General features: G+C 45.8%; 1 protein-coding gene across 6 annotated transcripts in view; it reads right to left on the bottom strand.

The window, feature by feature from the left end:
* The window catches only part of RABGAP1L (RAB GTPase activating protein 1 like), a 233,114-nt gene that overhangs the window by 19,182 nt on the left and 195,278 nt on the right, over positions 1–18,654 (bottom strand). Inside the window, exon 1 of one of the 6 annotated variants that reach the window (XM_066324702.1) lies at positions 16,551–16,619. The exons of 4 other annotated variants lie outside the window; for them this stretch is intronic. Coding sequence is in view for 1 of the 2 variants with exons in the window: in XM_066324701.1 (XP_066180798.1) it covers positions 13,534–13,644 (111 nt within the window). In the remaining variant the exon portion in view is untranslated. Of the gene's footprint in view, positions 1–13,533; positions 13,702–16,550; positions 16,620–18,654 lie in introns of those variants that run through there. One more of the 6 variants, XM_066324701.1, reaches the window with a different exon arrangement.

Below are 18,654 nucleotides of genomic sequence, written 5' to 3'. Positions count from 1 at the left end.
GCTTGAAGAATTCCTGTCTCTCCTTTTAAAACGACACAGGGAAGGGCTCACTGGCAGCAGGCTGCTTCACCAGCAGTTGGAAATTCTTGTAAGAGCCCTCCTCTAGTGTTTTCCCTGTGCTACAGGATCCCCTTCATCCCACCATCCTGCGTTCAGCCCCACACTGTAAAGCTCGTTCAGCACCATCTGATCCCTGGTTCTGGGGCACAATAAAAGCCCCAGCTGTCAAATGCTATTTTACCATGTAAGCTGGAAGGAAGGAGGTGCTCCCTGAAATTCCTTAGAAAGGTACATGGGTGTTGGAGAGATGTCCTGCTGAATGCACGCCTGAGCATCTGCTGCAGAACGGCATCTCTCCACCTTGTGTCTGGAAACAGAACTGAGAGAAATGCTCTCTTTGCATCAGCAAAAGAGCTCCACCCCAACACACCTGAGCATCCCTTCCATGCAGGGGGAGATGTTTCTTCTTGCTGCAAGTCATCTCCTTGTCAGCTCTGTGTGTTTAAGAGTTCCTGAGGAGAGTCTTCAGGATAACAGAAAGCCAACCTGAAAGCCAGCTGAAGGCAAAGAAAAGCAGCATTGCCAAGGATTTTGTTTAAGTTCTCTGTATTAGTCCATTATCAGAATGTCTCAACTGCAATGGCACGTTCCAAGGAATTTACAGAAAGAAGAAAAAGGTAGGTTGCAAAATGTACAGAGCACCTGCTGTGATTCAAACCAGCAGCAGCAGAGTCAGTGACGCTGGATCATTTCCAACACCAGATCCTTTTGTCAGATTTTAATCTCTACAATGTATTTCCAGTCACGAAAATCCAGTGAACCAGGTACAGCCCATTATTCTTCTGCAGCCCTGCTGTTTAAAGATCTGCTTAGTTAGACTCAGTTAGCAAAACATTTAACTAAGAGTAAGCTGAGACAGAGAGATGTTCAATAAGCCCCATGGTACCACGGTCCTGCAGCAACACAGGAAAAGAGAATGGAATTTGGATTCCCTGAACTCTAACTCTGAATACCAACGTGTACTTTTACACTGACCACAGGGCTTGTGTTTGAGAAGCTGCAGGGGAACCTGCACCTAAGCAAAAGGGCCAAGGAAAGGATGGTCTGCTTGTGGCAGATGCTTTTCAGAATCCCAGAACGTCTTTCTGCAATCAAAAATTCATTTTCACTTTGACATATGGAAGGTTTATTATCCACTTCATTTCTCTTTGTTTTAGTAAAGAAGAGACACCCTGAGTGGCTGAAAAGCAGTGCTTGGAAACGGCTGATTATTTTCTGCAGTTGCAGCTGATGTCTCACAGCTCCCCCAGACAGAAGTGCTCCCTTCTGTACAGATCAGGGCAGCAGCAGTGAGACACACACCAGGAAAGGAACAGCCAGATCCACTGTCAGCCAGCACACGGTTTGCATTTCAATGGCTCTGGCAAACAGGAGCCCTGTGGGGAAGGACACCAATACCAGAAACACCCTAGATGGAAAATACCTGCTTACAGGTAATCTTTATTATCTGGCCTAACTTACAGCATGCCTCAACAACCAGACCTCTGCTACCAAAGACTATCCAGGCTAAATGGAACTATCTGTATGTGCCACAGCCACAGTGAGGACTGGGTAACTGGGGGAGTGACACTGCCCAGCCATGTAAGCCAGGGCTCTGCTCTGGGTAGCACATTTCCTATCAGCAGCAGCTGCTTTTCCAGCACAGGATTTATTCATCAGTTTGTACCTCATAAGCGTAACAGCTCCAAGTGATTCTGTGCCTTACATCCACACACACTCCTTTTGATATACAGCATTTGATGCTGAAGGTTTTATGTCTCCTCGGTGACTGTGCAAAATCCAGCTCTTAGCTCTCCCCACCAGAGGTCTACAATTCATTCTGATTGAGATCTAACTCATGTCCACAACAATTCCAGAGCTTTGGTCACATTTCTTGGCACATCACAGCAAGAGAGGAGAATGGCAAGCAGGAAGACACACACAGCCTTCACCACCATCCCCGTGACAACAGAAACAGACCTTCAGGAGAAAGAACCAAGGAATTTTCTTGCATCACACAGCAGGGAAACTGCCTCTCCCAGCTACATGGTGTTAGGGTTCACTTCCAACCTTGTTTATTCTGGAACTAACACAGACCTACAGCACAATTGCCAGCAACTTTTCCGTGCCAAGGTTCAAACTAGTGGTTTCACCAAGGCTTTACTGTAAAGCCCGTCTCATTCAACATATTTATGTGTATTTCAACACTCCACAGAGTGCACACCTTTCAGCTAATAAACCCCTGAAACCTGCCGTAAGACTAGTGAAACCTGTTGTCTGCAAGACAAGGTTCTGATTCTGCTGAATGACTGAGCCACATCTTGTCTCCTGTCACACTCTGTATCCAGCACAAGATGAAAAACAATCTACTTCCTGAGGTGGAGGATGGGTGCTAGATGACAACTCTGAACCATATCCCCAGGTAATCAAAGAACCTTGCAGTATGCTTTGAACACACATTCTATGCGTTAATATTATTTTAGATCAACTCTTGAGTCACAGTATCAAAAAAATATCATTAGCATCTTTAAAATCAGCATCAAGTTTCTCTGATGTGTGTGGAGGTCCTTGATGCTCAAACCTGTCATTACTTTTATCAATATTTCAAACCTACAAGTTACTAAAAGCAATTATTTTTTAGTGCATTACTCTACTAGCAGAAAATAGATCCCTTTTCTATATTAAACTGAACCATTGCAGACCTGCTGGAGTGTGTCCAGGGGGCCATGGAGATGCTCTGTGGGCTGGAGCACCTCTCCTATGAACACCGAGGGAGCTGGGGTTGTACAATCTGGAGAAGGGAAGGGTCTGGGCAGACATTAGAGCCCCTAAAGCGGCTCCAAGAGAGCTGGAGAGGGACTTGGAACAAGGGGTGGAATGGCTTCACACTGCCAGAGCACAGGGTTAGATCAGATGAGGAAAACATTCTCCAATGTGAGGGTGGGGAGGCCCTGGAACAGGATGCCCAGAGAAGCTGTGGCTGCCCCATCCCTGGGAAGTGTCCAAAGCCAGGTTGGATGGGGTTGGAACAGCCTGGGATAGTGAAAAGTGTCCATACCCATGGCAGGAAAGTGGACCCAAATGGTATTTATTGCCTCTTAAAACCCGTGACTTGTGGTTATATAATTACATTCAGAGCTCTACAATCCACTTTGTTATTTCAAAAACTTTCATCTGCATTTCAGCACCTAACACAGCTTCATTCTCTAACAGTCTTGCCTTTTTTCTGCTTACCCAGCCCCATAAACAAAACTGCTAATACCCTAAAAAAAGCCACAGAATACATGATCAGCATTTTGAAAATACAGGTGGGACAGTGTCCAACTCCAAGGTATGAGCAAGGCTCACCGAAGCATGGCACAGCCTTTTAGCACAACAACAAGTCCATGTCCTGCTCAGTTATCTCACTGATCCTTCATCTACCCAGCAGGTTCCCTCTACACCTGGAATGAGGCTTCAGGTTTTACCTTACATCTTTCAGCCTCTGTACCTGCAGGATGCCTTGGCACGGAGCTGGCAGGGAGGTGGAGGAAGGGCAGGGCCATTAAAAATCACTTTTGGCCACTGATGTGGTTTAAGCAGCTGCCTGAGAGGATCCATGGGGATGGGACTGCACAGCCCATCAGCCTCCAGAGACACAAAGGAGCTGTACCAGTTCCAAACCCTTACATACAAGGCTGCTGTGCTCTGGCTTTTTGGTAGTTTTTTTGGTGGGTTTTTGTTTGTTTGGTTGGTTGGTTTTTTGTTTTGTTTAACTTTTTGCTGCTTTCCCTGCCTCGGCTGTGGTTCTACCACCACACCAGCACTTCCACCCACCACCACCACTTGCCACTTCACCTGTGCACATCCATCACAATTCGGCAGAGACCCTGTCAGGCTCCTCAATTACCAATGGACTCCAGACCTGCCACTTTATCACCCAGCACAGAACATCCCGACAGCACCTTAAGCACTGACAGACGCAAGGGGTTTGTCAGGCAGGAGGGGCTGAAAGAAAAAGATGGAATGTGTCCATGCTGCCAGCTCCAGCAGGAAAGCCAAGCTACTGCCACTGAAGGGAGCCCTGCAAGGGAAAGAGCACCCACAGAGAGAGAGAGCAGACACTTTCTTTGGGAAAGAAAGTCAGCAAATCACCAGCACCACCTGGCTCCTGTGATTTCCACCCTCTGGTACCAGCAGCGGTAGCAGAGAAGCAGCAAGACATCTTCTTTTCCCCTGAGCTCTGTGTCCTAGTGTTGTCTATTCCATATTCCTCTGGCCATGGAAATAACAAGACCCTTGGTTCTGAGATAACTGGATTCTTGCTATCCTGCTGCAGTGTTGCCTGACCTGCTCTGGAAGTTCAGCCTGAGTGTGGACAAGCTGTGTGCTCATTCCTGCCCATGCACTGTGGTCTCCAAGGCAATGGACAAATAATACACAGTATCTCACTTAGCCTTGACACCATAACTTGGGATTACTTTGGCAGCTCTGCCTTGAAGCAAAGGCACGACATTCCATACACAGAGCACTGCCTTGGCACAGTAACACACTGCTCCAAATCAAACCATAGGGATCTTTCCAGAAGCCCACAGCTTTACAGCATCAGCAACCAGCACAGCCAGCACTCCAGTCAACAGGATGGCTGGGTTTGGGTGAGCTCATGGTGACACACGTAGAAGGATGCAATAAAGAAAAAAAATGTATTACACTGCGCATGAAAGCACAAACCCAACAGGATAAACCCACCGAAACACATTTTCCAATTTCAGTATGCCAATTTCTTCTGAGAATCGGGTTCTAAAAGAATGAAAGTAGTTGTAGACATTGAAGATGGAATATCTGTAACTAATATTTACCTGTATCTTCTAGTAATTTTGCAACTGGACTTCCATAGAGAAACTGCCTTTTCATCTCATTTCAGTTCTCCTTTCAAACTCCATGAACATACTTGCCATATATAACCAATAATGTCCAGAAACTTATTTTAAATTTCTTCTCCCAAATGGGCTTGTAATGATGACAATAACAAGCCATTTCTTGAGTGCCCAGAAATGCTTGTATTGATTTCTCTGATTTTTTAAAGAAGAAATTTAGGAAGCTTCAGAGCATTGATGTTCTTATTTCGAATGTTTCAAAATACTTTTGCTATTTATAAAATGTGTATTTGAGACATTGCTTAAATAACTCCTTCTTGATCAAGTAACAGTAAAAAGGCGGCAAGAAGAAATGCATTCAGACATGAAGAGAAAAGAAACAGAAAATAACACAGGTCATTATTTGGGAACAAATTAAACAATAACTCAAACTAAATGAAGAAAGAAAAGTTCAAATTCTTCTCTGAATTCCATTAGGCTGGATGGTATTCTAGATTGACACAGGAAAGAAGAGGATTTTTAAGTGTTGCTCAAATGAATTAAAAATTACAGCTCAAAAATAATTATCTTTCAGATGACTCACAATGGTCCAGAAAACAGCTCAGCTCTAACCAGTCTGTAGGTTTTTTTTGCAGGGCAGAAGTACTGACAGAACAAGCAGAAGGGATATCTGGTCCATTCTTTTTTAAAATAGTAAATACTTAAGGCAGAAGAGATTCCCTTAGACCAAAATCCCTGTATGGAAATAACATTTAAGCACCACAGATCAACCCATCTGGATGACTCTGGTTGGCAAGCTGAAACCATGAACCCACACAAACGCTCCGCAGAGCTGATAAGGATCTGGCTAAAAAACTGGTTGCATGCCAACATCATGTTATAAACTGTAGTTCCATTTTACTCTTTATCTACAGATCTGTCTAAGTTTGAAAAACAGAAACCTGCCAAGGCGGGAACCTCCCTCAGAATGGAAAACATGACCACCTTCCCTCCGAATGACTGTGACTGAATGATGGTGTTTGAGGCAGAGACACGAGGCCGGGAACAGGCTGTGCAGACACACACCCAGCACAGGAGCACACCGCAGGAACAGGACACAGCCCAAACCCAACCCCGGCCCTTCCCCTCGCCGAGTTCTGGCCACCGCCACCGGGGGGCGCTGCAGCCTCTCCGCCGCGCCTCCAGGGGGCGCTGCAGCCTCCCGGCCCCGCCTCCAGGGGGCGCTGCGGCCTCTCCGCCGCGCCTACAGGGGGCGCTGCAGCCTCCCGGCCCCGCCTCCAGGGGGCGCTGCAGCCTCCCGGCCCCGCCTCCAGGGGGCGCTGCAGCCTCCCGGCCCCGCCTCCAGGGGGCGCTGTGCCGCGGCCCCCCTCAGGGGCGCCTCTTCCATCTCTGCCTTTTCCAGAGATGGGAAAGGCGCTTCCTCTGCAATCGCACGCCGGGCAGCCGCTCCTGGTGCCCTCTGAACGGCAACATGGGCGCTGGCAGAGACCTCAGAGCCGTGGCTGGCACGGCAGAGGTGGGCGCACCCGGGGTGGCAAATACAGTGCAGCCGTGCCAGCAGCTGCAGCGTCAGGTGAAAGCGCAGCAGAAACCCCAAACCGGCGCAGGAAACAGCAGGCCGGGCAGCACAGCCGGGCTCGGCAAACAGCCGGGAGGCACTGCTCCCGCAGGGCTCGGGGTGTACTGATCTCAGTGACAGAAAGGTCGGGGGTTGAAAGGTCCCGGGCACAGCCGCCCCTGCGAGCAGAGGCGTGCCCGGGGTAAGGACAGGCACTGAGGAACAGAACACTCAGCAGCAGCGAATCCCCTGGGCCCACAGCCGGCACTAACCCCACACCTGCCCCACTCCAGCCCCGAGAGGCAGAGGAAGCTCAGAGCTGAGCCCAGCCAAAATCCCTGGTACCCCTGCACTTCCCAAAGCCCCGCAGCTCAGAGACAGTACAAACTGCCCCCTTCTTCCTCCTCCTCACAGCCACATCTTTCTTCTCTCTTAAGTATCGTCGTTATCACTTCTTAGGCAACGCATGGGAGAGAGTTCCCTGAGAGGAAGGAAAAAAAAAAAAAGGAAAAATCCTAACCTCCAACACCATCTGATAAAAGTAACTTTACAGTTGTAAGTCTTCTTTAGTACTGGCTTCCCTGCCACACGAGGGATTTACATTTTCTTAAAACCCAGATGCTCCAAGGAGTATCCAACAACCATAAAGCATGAATGAAAAAACTCAGGAAATGGGTCAGAAAGCCATTGTGAAAGGGAATCATTATCCAGTGACATCTTCCATTTTTGGTCAATGACATTCTGGGTCTCATCAAAGATGCAGCACTATCAAACACTACATCAGAGACCAGCAAATGAAAGATACAATCCAACTAATAGAATTTGCAGATGACACGTGGAAAGAAAGATCAGTGCAGAAGAAGAACCAGTGCACATACATTCGAATTCCTGGAAGTAGCTTTCTCAACTGAAACACAAACTGTGCACATACATTCGAATTCCTGGAAGTAGCTTTCTCAACTGAAACACAAACTGTGCACATACATTCGAATTCCTGGAAGTAGCTTTCTCAACTGAAACACAACTGTGCTGGCTCCAGAGCACATGTCCACAGGACTTTACTACAGCTTGGAGCTGGGGTGGAATCCCAGGAGAAGATGGAGGGACAGAGGATGGGGTAATGGGAAGCATATGCCGGGAAAGCAATCTTGGCATCAACTGGGCAAGACCTAGCTCTTCCTCCACAGCCCTCTCCCTCTCACCTGTCTGGTGGCAAACTGAGCAGAATAAACCCACAAACATATTTCAATTGAATTATTTTTGAAGATGTTCGCTGCATCTTCAAAAATACCATTGAAATACCAATACCACTGATAGCTCAGCCCCACAAGCAGCTGCACTGGCATTGCTCAGGAGGACAGAGTGGTGTAGGACTGGAAATAAAGACTGGTAAAGAGAGAAGGGAGGAAATAATAGACAACCTTACTGCCAACAATATAACTACTGTCAGAGGCAGGCTGCAGCAGAAAGGCTGATGTGAATGGTGGGATGCACAAGGATGGGGGAAAGGAAGCTGACCAGGGAAGGTCAGCCCTGGGTTGCCACTGAGATCAGTACTGTAATACTGCATCTCATCCTGGAAGATGCGGTAGAGGAAAAGAACTGAAGAGGATGTAGAGCAGAGAACTGTTCAGGCAGAGTGTAAATGCCTCACAGTGAGAGATGTAAGAGCTCAGGTCCTCAGCACAAGGGAGCTGCTCCAAAGACCAGGCAAGAGGATGGGGACAGAATCGGGCGGCTCCTGTCCACAGAGGAGGGAGAGAGGGACAGCTCCTTGAGACAGCCTGAAAGCAGGATCCCTCCGTGTGTTGGAAAGGGTTCAGGTGAGGACTGTACCTGTGCAAAGAGCCAACTGCCGTAACAGTGACCACTCAAACCTCCTTGCTCCTCTGGCAGCAGCTCCAACTACAGCAAGGCAGGAAAGATGGGCTTCAAAAGCTGAAGTGCTGCCAGGGACTCTGTACTGCAAGACTCCACACAGGGAGAATTAAGAGATTCAAGGAAAACCTGAGATTGGAAGGGCTCCAGGGGGCACATGTAGCAAGCTCCTGCTCAGGCAGGGGCAGTTCAAAGCCAGAGCATGCTGCATGCTGCTCCTGGAGGCTTTCAAGGATGGAGCTGCCAGGGTCTCCCCGGACAGAACTGCTTTACCCTGTGCTGAGCCAGAAGGAACTCTGCTGCAAATTACAACCATTTGTCACAATGCAATGTCCTGTCACTGCGTGCCTCACAGTCTGGCTCTCTGCTTTCTAAGACCTTCTTTCAGGTGGCTGGAGACTGTAATTAGACCCGTCCTGAGCGTTCTCCTCCTCAGGCTAAGATGCCCCAATGCCGCCATCCTTCACCATGCAGCCGGACCCCGCCTTCCCATCAGTCTGCCACTCCACTCGCTTTAGCCTGTGAACATCCCTGGTCTCGGTGGGGGCTCAGGACTGCATTCAGGCAGGGAGAGACATTTCACTGACACCTGTGCGTGCACAGCCAGCCTTGGGCACTGCAGGGCACAGGTTATCCACCACAACTCCCAGCCTGCACACATGCTGTCCAGAGATTCAGTCCCCATCCTGCAGAGATGATGGGATTTAGACTGCTCAGGACTTTGCATTTGCCTTTGCACTTGCTAAACCTCGGCAAGCTCCTCTCAGCCCTGCACTTACCCTCCAGTTTCTGCCTCCTGTAAAACAGGGTGCATCCCCTTCTGGTGTTTTGGCTTGAAGATGTTAAGCACAGCCCCACTATTAACCCCCCAAAAAGTTCAGCTCCCTGAAGTTAGACTTCAACCCATGGATGACTACGTACTGCACTTCTCCCAGGCCTCCCAAATTTTTCACCCGCTTTGTAGCTCACCCACCCACTCTAAACCTCCTCAGTTCAGCTTTGATGAGAAGCTGAGAGCTTAAAAATCCTTATGGCAGGGTTTGCCAGTGTGTAACCACAAATTCTTTCCACGAAATGGCCGATAATTCCCCCGAATAGAGAGCTAAACACAGCAAGGCAGGCAGGAAAATGGAAATACAATGAACTTTCCACAAGAACGTCCTTCAGCTCTTAATGGATTAAGAGGATTATACCACTTAGAATAGCATTTTTATAACCCCTTGAGCCCAAGTTTTCTGCAGATAAACTGAAAATTGAAATTCCCCACAGTAAAGCTGCTCAATTCTTCCACAAACTACACAGCAGCCCACTTATATATGCTGCTCTCCATGTCTGTGCAAAGTAGTTTCAGAACAATTTGAAATTCTGAAAACAAGACCACACAGCAAAACAACTGCATTTCATGGTCACATTGCAATATAACTGATTTTATTATAATATATGTTGGGGGATTACTATTACACAGTGCAGCTTAGAAACATATTCAACAAAACCTTATCTCAGATCATCCACATCCTGTTCTAATTGTTTAAGAGCATCAGAACAACATTATAAAAATACTGCTATGCTTTCCAGTGAAAAATACAGCTAGAAGAGATGGATACAAATAATACAGATGATGCAGAAAACAGCAATTAATCCTGACTGTGCCCAAGGTCATGCCTATATGACACTGGCTGTGTCAGAAGGTCACACAGGGCTGGCCTAAAGCACAAGGAACCAGCACAGCTCTCACCTGGCCTGGTTTGGTTTCGTCATTAAGACATTGCCACCTCACGTCATGACACGTGGCTCTCTGTGCAAGAGAGACTCCTGTGCACCTTGGCCCATTGCACAACCCAAAGGAACTACAATGGGATTTTGTAATGCCAGAAACCTTCCAACAAGACCATTCCAGCCACAAAACAAAAGTCTTTGCAGAACGTGTTTTTTTGGTTGGTTGGTTTTTTGTTTTTGGTTTTTTTTTTGTTTTTTTTTTTAACTGTTCTCTGCAACCTGAGTGGTGTAATAGAAAAGCTTTTCAAAATAACTGAAACTGGATTTTGCAAACCCAACAGATGAATTCCAGATTGCAACATACCTGTGCTATTAATATAAACTCTTAGAATAAACAAAACCTCCACAAATCCTTCCTGCAGAACATCCCTTTGTGTACAGTACACATCTTTGTGCAAGTTGGTGAACGGACTGTGAGAGAGTCAACACAATTTGCCCCAACTTACCCTGACTGTCCACCTGTCCTGCAGCTAAATGTAGCAGCACAGAACCAAAAGAAACTTTCTGAGCTGTCAGGTCCAGTCTTCACAATGCAGACTCCCATGCACTGTCTAGTCCCTGTCATAATCCTGAGGAGAGCTTCATTTTAAACCTCTGAAGGATGTTTGCACCATTGTTTGCTTAGTTAATATCCTTCAAAAACCAGTAAAAAAGCAGTTAGGTGTTTCCTATGTAAATCCAACAAAAATCGTATTTCTTAATTTCTTTACTAGTACAGTGTAATAAGTGATCAGCCAATTCCATCAATAAGCCATTTTACTGAGAAATACTGTGAAGTAGAAATTCGAAAAAGCCACAAGCAAAGGAGAGCACTGAGCCGGGGTCAGTGCTGGGTGAACCTTAGATCCAGCCTCTATATCACCGTATCCTCCCCGTTCACAAAGCTCACTTTTGCAGGGCCGGTTTTTATACAGTTTTCCGGCCAGAAAGAAGGCTGTCTCACCCTTTTGTCCACTCAGTCGTTGTTCCATATTCATATTTATTTCTACCCGTCCCCAGTCCAGCGAACAGCTTTCTGGGCAGGGCTGGAGGTCTGACTGCATTTACAGAACTCTGCACTGGGCTGCACACCCAGGCCGATGTAGATAAAATTTCCATCAGGTGTTGATCACTGGGTCATTGGCAATCCCATCTTCGGAGGAGACCCATCTCCTGGTGGAGACACCCTTCTTTCTATTGCAAATGTGCTGCTTCCCCTGTTCCCCTCAGAGGCTGCAGTTCCTCAGTCACTTTTTATTTGTTGGATTCAAAATTATTTTATACCATATATTTCTATAAAACACGCATTAGTTCTATAAAAACTACCACATACATAATGCACTGAGACATGGAATCCTAAAACGGTTTGGGTCAGAAGGACCCTAAAGACCATCTTGTTCCTACCCTTTGCTGTGGGCGGGGACACCTTCCACTAGACCAGGCTTCTCAAAGCAAAGTCCCATGTTAACACAAAAATATGTTAACACTCTTTGATTCCAGGGGAGGGGGAAAAAAAAAAAAAAAAAAAAAAAAAAAAAAGTTGATCAGGACAAACCCTTACAGTAAAGTCAATTAGTCAGATCTTCTAAATAAAAGTAAACTTATAGTCTTTCTCCCACAGCTGTTTTCTAGAAGATAAGTAGTTACTTCATTGAGAAATGTTTTTCATCTTATTTTCAGAGTGGCAGAAAGCATCTGGAGATGTAACACGGTGCTTTCACACCAGTTCCTCTCCTTCCTGGTCACTCACAGCTGATCCACAGCAATCCAGAGATCCAAAGGAATCTAAGGATCCACAACACAGTTCCTGTTACTCGTGCTCTGCAGCTGCCCAGACCTGCAAGAGCCCCTCATGGCAGCACTTCCTAAAGGTTTAAATTACAAGGTAAGCCACCACGAAAGGTCTTCTTACCACAGGGGATTTAATTCAACAACCGCAAATGCTAGCTCCAGAACATCCCAGCAGTTCAGGGCAGGAAGGTGCCAGGAAAACTCTCTGTTCATCATCCTTTGCTAAAAGAAACTCATCCTAAGACACTCCCAGAGCTGCCAGTACCAGGCTCCAGTTAATCCTATTGCAACACCAGGAGATCCTACTCTGGCCTTCCAGGCAAAGTAACACACGCTGCCTCAGCAATCAGCTAAGGGAGAGCAAGAGGAAAGGCTGTGGCTGGACACTGAATTAAGGGACACCGCTTATTTAAACGTATCCAGCAGGGGAAAAGTGTGTGACTCCTGATATATTTGTTAACCAAAGCTTGCTTGGAGCCCAGCCCCCAATCAGGTCATATTTCAGAGCATGGTTTTGTCTATATTGGATTTCTAGCTTTATTGTCTAACTGTTGTAACAGAGCTGGAAAATTCTGGCCTAAAGAAGGCCAGAGACAGGAAAAAGCATCATAACAAAATGGATTGGGCAGAATTTGGTTTACATCCAGAGATTCAATAATCCTATGTGAGATGCAGGAAATGAGTTCCTGCATCAGAGATCTCCTGAGCACGGAGAGGCAGAAAAACCCCAGAGAGAAACAAGCACAGAACTCTTTACACAAGATACAATAAAGCAAAGTTTCCTTTTCTGAGAACACCTTCCTTTGTCCCAGCAGAGGAACTGACTGGGTACAAACACACATCCCGCCCCAAATCTGCACACACAGCACTACTTTGGCCTGCTGAATAATTAGCTGATTTGTATTTAGCCTGAAATGTTAACTGCATCTGCTTGCACACTAAGCTTAACACCTATACATACATTTTTATTTCAAAACACTCCCTCTGACTGCTTCTAGGCATCCTGGCTCCCACATGGGTTCAGCTGCAGGATCTGAGGGCAAAGATGAACTGTTGCACCAAATTTCAGAGCCTGCAGCTCCCTCCAAGCACGGAGATCTCCATGATAGAGGTGATGACCACAATCTACATGTCACTTACATAAAGAGATATGTTATTTATGAGGAAATAGCGTATTTCATTCAACTGAAACATTTTTACAGATATTTATGCTGATTTTGAAATATATAAAGGTGGAACACCACCATTCCCGAGGAATGGACTGATTCTCTCCAATTTAGTGATGAGGGTACTGGCACCCCAGAGCCAGCATCTACCCTGACCTCTTGATTTACATTCTAAGGGCCTACAGCTGGATTTGCTTAATTATTACTCCAATTAAGTAAAAAACATTATTTTAACTGTGATCCTACTGAGCAAATATTTTTCTTCTAAACTTAGCTGCCCAGAAAGATTTTAATAATCTCTTCTGAAACAGATTATTTTCATTTTGTTAAGGCATGACAGCAAATTTCTGAAAAAGGTAATAAAATAGAAACCAAGGAATAAAAAGAGAAACTAAAGAACAAGAAAGGGCATAAAACAGTGAAGCTTAGAAGACTTAACTCCAGGAGAGAGCATAACCTTGAGCATTGCTGGCAAAGGAGGAACACCTACCGCAGCTTTGGGTTTGCTGACTGCCACCAGATTGGCCAGACAGTCCTCATCACGCAGCTGGCCAAACACATGGGCATCGTAAGCCACCACTATGGAGATCTCTTCCATCATTTTGCTGCAGTTAGCAGCTGAGCAGGCCCACAGTCCGAGGCTGAGCCCGGCCTCAGCTCCCTGTCAGTTGTTCACACCCAGCAGAAGACGCTCGTGGGGAAGGAGTGTCACCAGAGAGAAAACAAGAGCCAGCAAATCAGCTCCTGGTCGGGTTCTCCTCTCAAGGGCGCCTTCGGTATCATGGGAAGTACACACGGCACACCTGCTCATACTCCCAGCACCTGCCTTGCAAAAGGCATTTGCTGAAGTCTGGAGAAAGGCAGGAACCTGTTTTAATCCCAGTATTAGGCCAAAGATGAAACAGCAGGAGAAAAAAACAGATTAGTATTAAACAAGAGAAGATCTGTCAGAGCTTTGGCATATGGCAGCACTGAAATCACTGCTGTGCTTCTCCGGTTTGGTAGCAATTGTTCATTCTTTATATCCAGTCTTCTCCCACGAAAGCTGATATTCCTATCAGCAGAGTCTTCCCTTCCAAGGAATTGCTGCTTCTGGCTTATTTTTCAGTTCACAGAGATTGGTATAATGCTGATTTATTTCAAACACTCCTTGAAATTTTCTGCTAGTTTATAAATCTCTCCTTTAAAATCTTTTAAAACATTCACTTCTGCTTTTTTGCAGATCTCAGCTGTATTCTGTACCCTGTAGATACTTTTCAATTTTAGCAGGAAGACAATGGGATCAAGTCACAACCCTCCAAAAACATATCCTTCAGTTTCCACGTGTAATAGAGGGTAAAACACTCTTGAAAAATGGAACAAGGCTGTAAAGCTCTTTCTTGAATAAATTTGTATCTCCACAAGTGAAATGAAAACAATTTATACAATTTAAACTTTACACAGAACAAAGTTTTTAACTTAGATCTGGCACTGTTTTAGTTAAGAAATAATATGTTGTATCTTGTCAGTGAGTCCTAAATAGTGGAGCAGCCTTCCAAATTGCTCCTGACTTCCCAATTCATTTATCGTAAATTCTTTTATCTATCTGACACAGAGCAAAAACAGAACAAGGGAAAAAATGCAGAAAAATAGTTAAAAATCAGTACTCCTTAAGCTACAAATGAAAATCTAGAAAACAATACAGGATTTGAAGAAACAAACAAAATATCCCAGAAGAAACTCCTTTCAGGACAATCAGGCAAAGTGAAACCTCATCTACTAAATTTTTATCTTCTCTGGAAGCCTTTTCTTCCTGCTGAAAAATCATACCTGCTCAAGCAACAGGAATCATTCCGGCCATCCATTTGTATCCAAAAAGACTCTGTGCTGGATGGAAAAAAATCTGGTAGAAATGTCCACTGTAGGTTGGTGTGGCGTATGGTTACACTCTCGCTTTCCAAAATGAATAGTCAGATCCACCTTGCTTTTTTTCCTCTGCTCCTGGAGTATCGTTATCAAAGATTGCAGCTACCTAAATAGCACCAGGTGCTATTTGCATTTGAATAGGAAACTTGAGCAACAGCTGTAGTGGGCAGGATTAAAACCCTAACAACTCTTTCACTTAAATCGCGGGGAGAAATTACATGTTATTGCTAGGAAACGGAAAATTCTAATAGGCTTATGGCAAACAAAAAATGCAGCACTTGAGGTTAAACTCTTGAGACTAAAGTAGATTCTGATCATGCTTAACCCTTGCAGGATGAAGAAAAATATTTTTCCCTTGAAAAGGACCTATTGTTCATTCTTTCCTTGTTTTTCTTCAAAGGCTATTTTTTTCCCAGTTAATTCTTGCAGTAGAAAAACTTCAGATTCCAGCCCAGCCAAGGAGAAGGGGGCTCCGTGTCACCTGTACAGACCGCCTACCTGCCGTGCCAAACCCGGCTGAGGTTTTCTAAGGCTGTAAATGCCGCTCCCTCCTCAGCTCCATTGCCTTGGGAGGGGGTTGGTGTCTTGCAGAGCAAGTTCCGAGCATGGGGCTGCTCACGGCCCCTCCCCGGTGTGCCGACAACCTGCTGCCACAGGTACGGTCCCTTCCCGCACCCCTCCCAGCCCCGGCCCCCGCGGCTCCCGGCGGGGGCTGGCATCGCCCTGAACGGCCAGGTAGGCTCAGGGGAGCGAGCAGGTGCGGAACAGCGAACACTCCCGTGTTAACCAACGACCGGGCTCATTCCGCAACAAGGGCGGGAGCTGGGGAATGCAAATGATCAAACATACTCCACAGCGGCGGCTACTCCAAGTCCTCCCCTGATTTAGCCAACAGGCATTTCCATTTATAAGGAATTATGGACTAGAACTACCTTCTTCTTTTCCTCTTAAAGAGGTTACAATTTAACAGAACTACATTTGCATATTATTGTATAATTACTTCAGTGATTCTCATACCTATTCATAACAAAGGGCTTATAATTTTGGCATGTTCCAACTAGCAATTGCAAGAACTAACAACTGATTTGTGACGTTGGCTGATGCATCTCTTTAAATAGAATGTTTTTCGGTTGTTTCAAGCTAATGAAGCTGAGCTGCCTGCAAATCCTTATGATCCTACATTTTACATCCCTGTTAACAGCCTGTGTGCTCTACCTTGAATCAGCACACAAAATTGTAACTATCAGGCCAGGTAAACGAAATATTTTTAATTAAACTGACCAAAGCAAACACATCCACCCAGGTACAACTGCAGCCTGCTCACACCAGAGTAGCTGGAAGGGAAAGGGCAAGCAGAGGTGCCCTCCACCACCTCCTCAGGCCACACTACACACTCCTCCCAGCCCCTCCATACAGCGCCTTCCCCTCTGCCGGGGTTTCTGGGTGCTGAAGTGATGAATAACCTACCAAAAGACGATAAACCCCACATAGAATATTCTTATTTCCTTACAGCAAAGATCACAGCACCACATCTACCTTGCAGCAGCCTTCCCCAGGGACCAGGAACGCAGCCCCCGCCACGACACAGCTGTGAACGCGTACCTCTAAAGCAGGAATTTTTGGAGAAGCGGTGCAACCGAGCAGTCAGGAGACAGAGGAGAGCCAGCAGAAGGACAGGTGAGCTGCAGAGAACTGTTAACTTGTTAAGCTAAATAGCTCTAATTGCAGTTGTTAGGATTTGTATGCCGGTGGTTAAGAGAGGTGAATGGAAAATTCCTGAATTGAGAAAACCAGCTCTCCTAGCAAAGCAAAATCCTGCTCAGTCTCAAGATAAATTCATTCTCACTCCACCCCCAGGAATGTCTTGCTGGTATCTGACAGGAATAGGATCTTCTGACAGACAGGGAAGTGGGGTATGTGCAGCTCCTTGGTAAGCGCTCCCTTCCTGCCACCAGCTCCAGGAGCACAAAGGCCTTTTCTGCGATTTGCCTCTCATGCATTAATGAATCTGGGAAGATCACAGCTATCTTCAGAGTAGGAAACATAAAACCCCTTTCAGAGCAATTAGAATGGCATTTGGCAGTCTTCAAGATAAGTTTACATGTCTTTTTCTCCCAGTGGGAATGAATAACGATAGCTTCAGCTCTTCTTGTAATTCTGAACCCACAGGAAGGGCTTTTTCAGACACATCCAGCCAGCGAAAACCACCTGGTTCCAAGTCAAACGCTGTGGATCACACACACAGTTCTATTCTCTCCTCACCCACAAAGGGCTTGTCAACCATCAGAGAGCAGCAGAAACTGGAACTCTGTTCCAGTTTTAGACATGTTTCTTCTGGATTCCACGTGAGACTGGAATGCAAAGTCACCATGGCTTGCAGGAATGACCTGCACCATCCCAGAAGTGCATTTGCCAGGCTCTGACTGATCGGCGATTGCTTCCCCAAGATTTATTATTTAAAATGTCAAATTAGCATGGCCTATTTTTTTTTCCCCTAAAAAGAAGTGGGTGTGTGCACCTGTGTTTCTCCTAAAATAACTCTCTCCAAATGTGTGGAATAATCTGGGCTTGATGTGCTTTAGCACATACAGTCACAGGGGTAAATCCTCCCAATTAGCTTGCTCCTGGTTTGAAAGCAGGCACAATTGTAAACTCATTTCTGCAGATTAAAGCCAGCAAAGCCATCCCACTGGAGAGAGGGAAATGTGCTCTCCCAGTGGTGGCAGAGGTCAGCGTGGCTGGAATTGCTGTGGCATTCCTGACACACCGGTGATGCACTCCCGCTCAATGGAACTGTGTAGCCCAACAGAGGGAAGAGCTGAGGACGTGAGAATCTTCACTTTATGGTGCCAAATACCCAAAATCCCCTCTCCCAGCCTCCCCAAATCTGCTGCATGCCACACAAAAAGCTACTCATGCTTCCAAGCAACAGCTGCTGCATAAAGATTTTCTTCCACAGTGTTCCTATGGGTGATCTTGAAAGAAAGAATGTAAAACTGTTTATCAGTCTCACCCTAAAACTCCAAAGGGGGAAGAGCAGCCCAGTCAATCACTGCCCAGCCTACTGGAGCTCTCTCCCTGGATATCTGAAAACACATTCTCAGCTAATTCTGTTCTGTGCCTTTGCTCTGTTCCTCACTGAGGTCTTTACCAGCACTTGAAATTTTAAGGGTTTGGGTCAAGTTTGCTCTTCCTTTCGGGTTTTACATCACTTAGAACTACAGCTAAATAAGGCATGCCCAAAATAAATCTGCCTGTTTTCATTTCGAAAACCACACAAACATGAAGAAGATTAAACAGCAGCATAGCTGGACACCAGCCCACAGGTATGTGCTCATTATGCAGCTCAGTCCATTCCAGATTATTTTGAAGCTTATAAAAAGAATTCATGAACCTCTTTTAATTTTTAATTTATTAAATTCACATGTTTTACTTCATGTTTTCATACATCTTTCCTATCCTGCTACAATCACTTTTTCTAAGGGCAACAGAAGTTATTTCCTCTCTCCAGCCAGGCTTCCTTCAGATGTGAATTGTCTGCCAGAAATATTTTGCTTTACGAACTTCCTTCTTGCCTGTGGAGAATCTGGGTTAGAGTTGCATTGATTTTTGCTTGTTCATGTTTTTCCAGAAGCAAAGAAAGCACAGGATTGTGATATAATTTGTGGAATTAATTCGTGTTTTATTGTAAAATGCGGTATGGAAT

Source organism: Sylvia atricapilla, chromosome 9, assembly GCF_009819655.1.
Source record: "Sylvia atricapilla isolate bSylAtr1 chromosome 9, bSylAtr1.pri, whole genome shotgun sequence".
In the NCBI taxonomy this organism is placed as follows: Eukaryota; Metazoa; Chordata; class Aves; order Passeriformes; family Sylviidae; genus Sylvia; species Sylvia atricapilla.
This window is presented reverse-complemented; position numbering and strand designations above follow the sequence as displayed.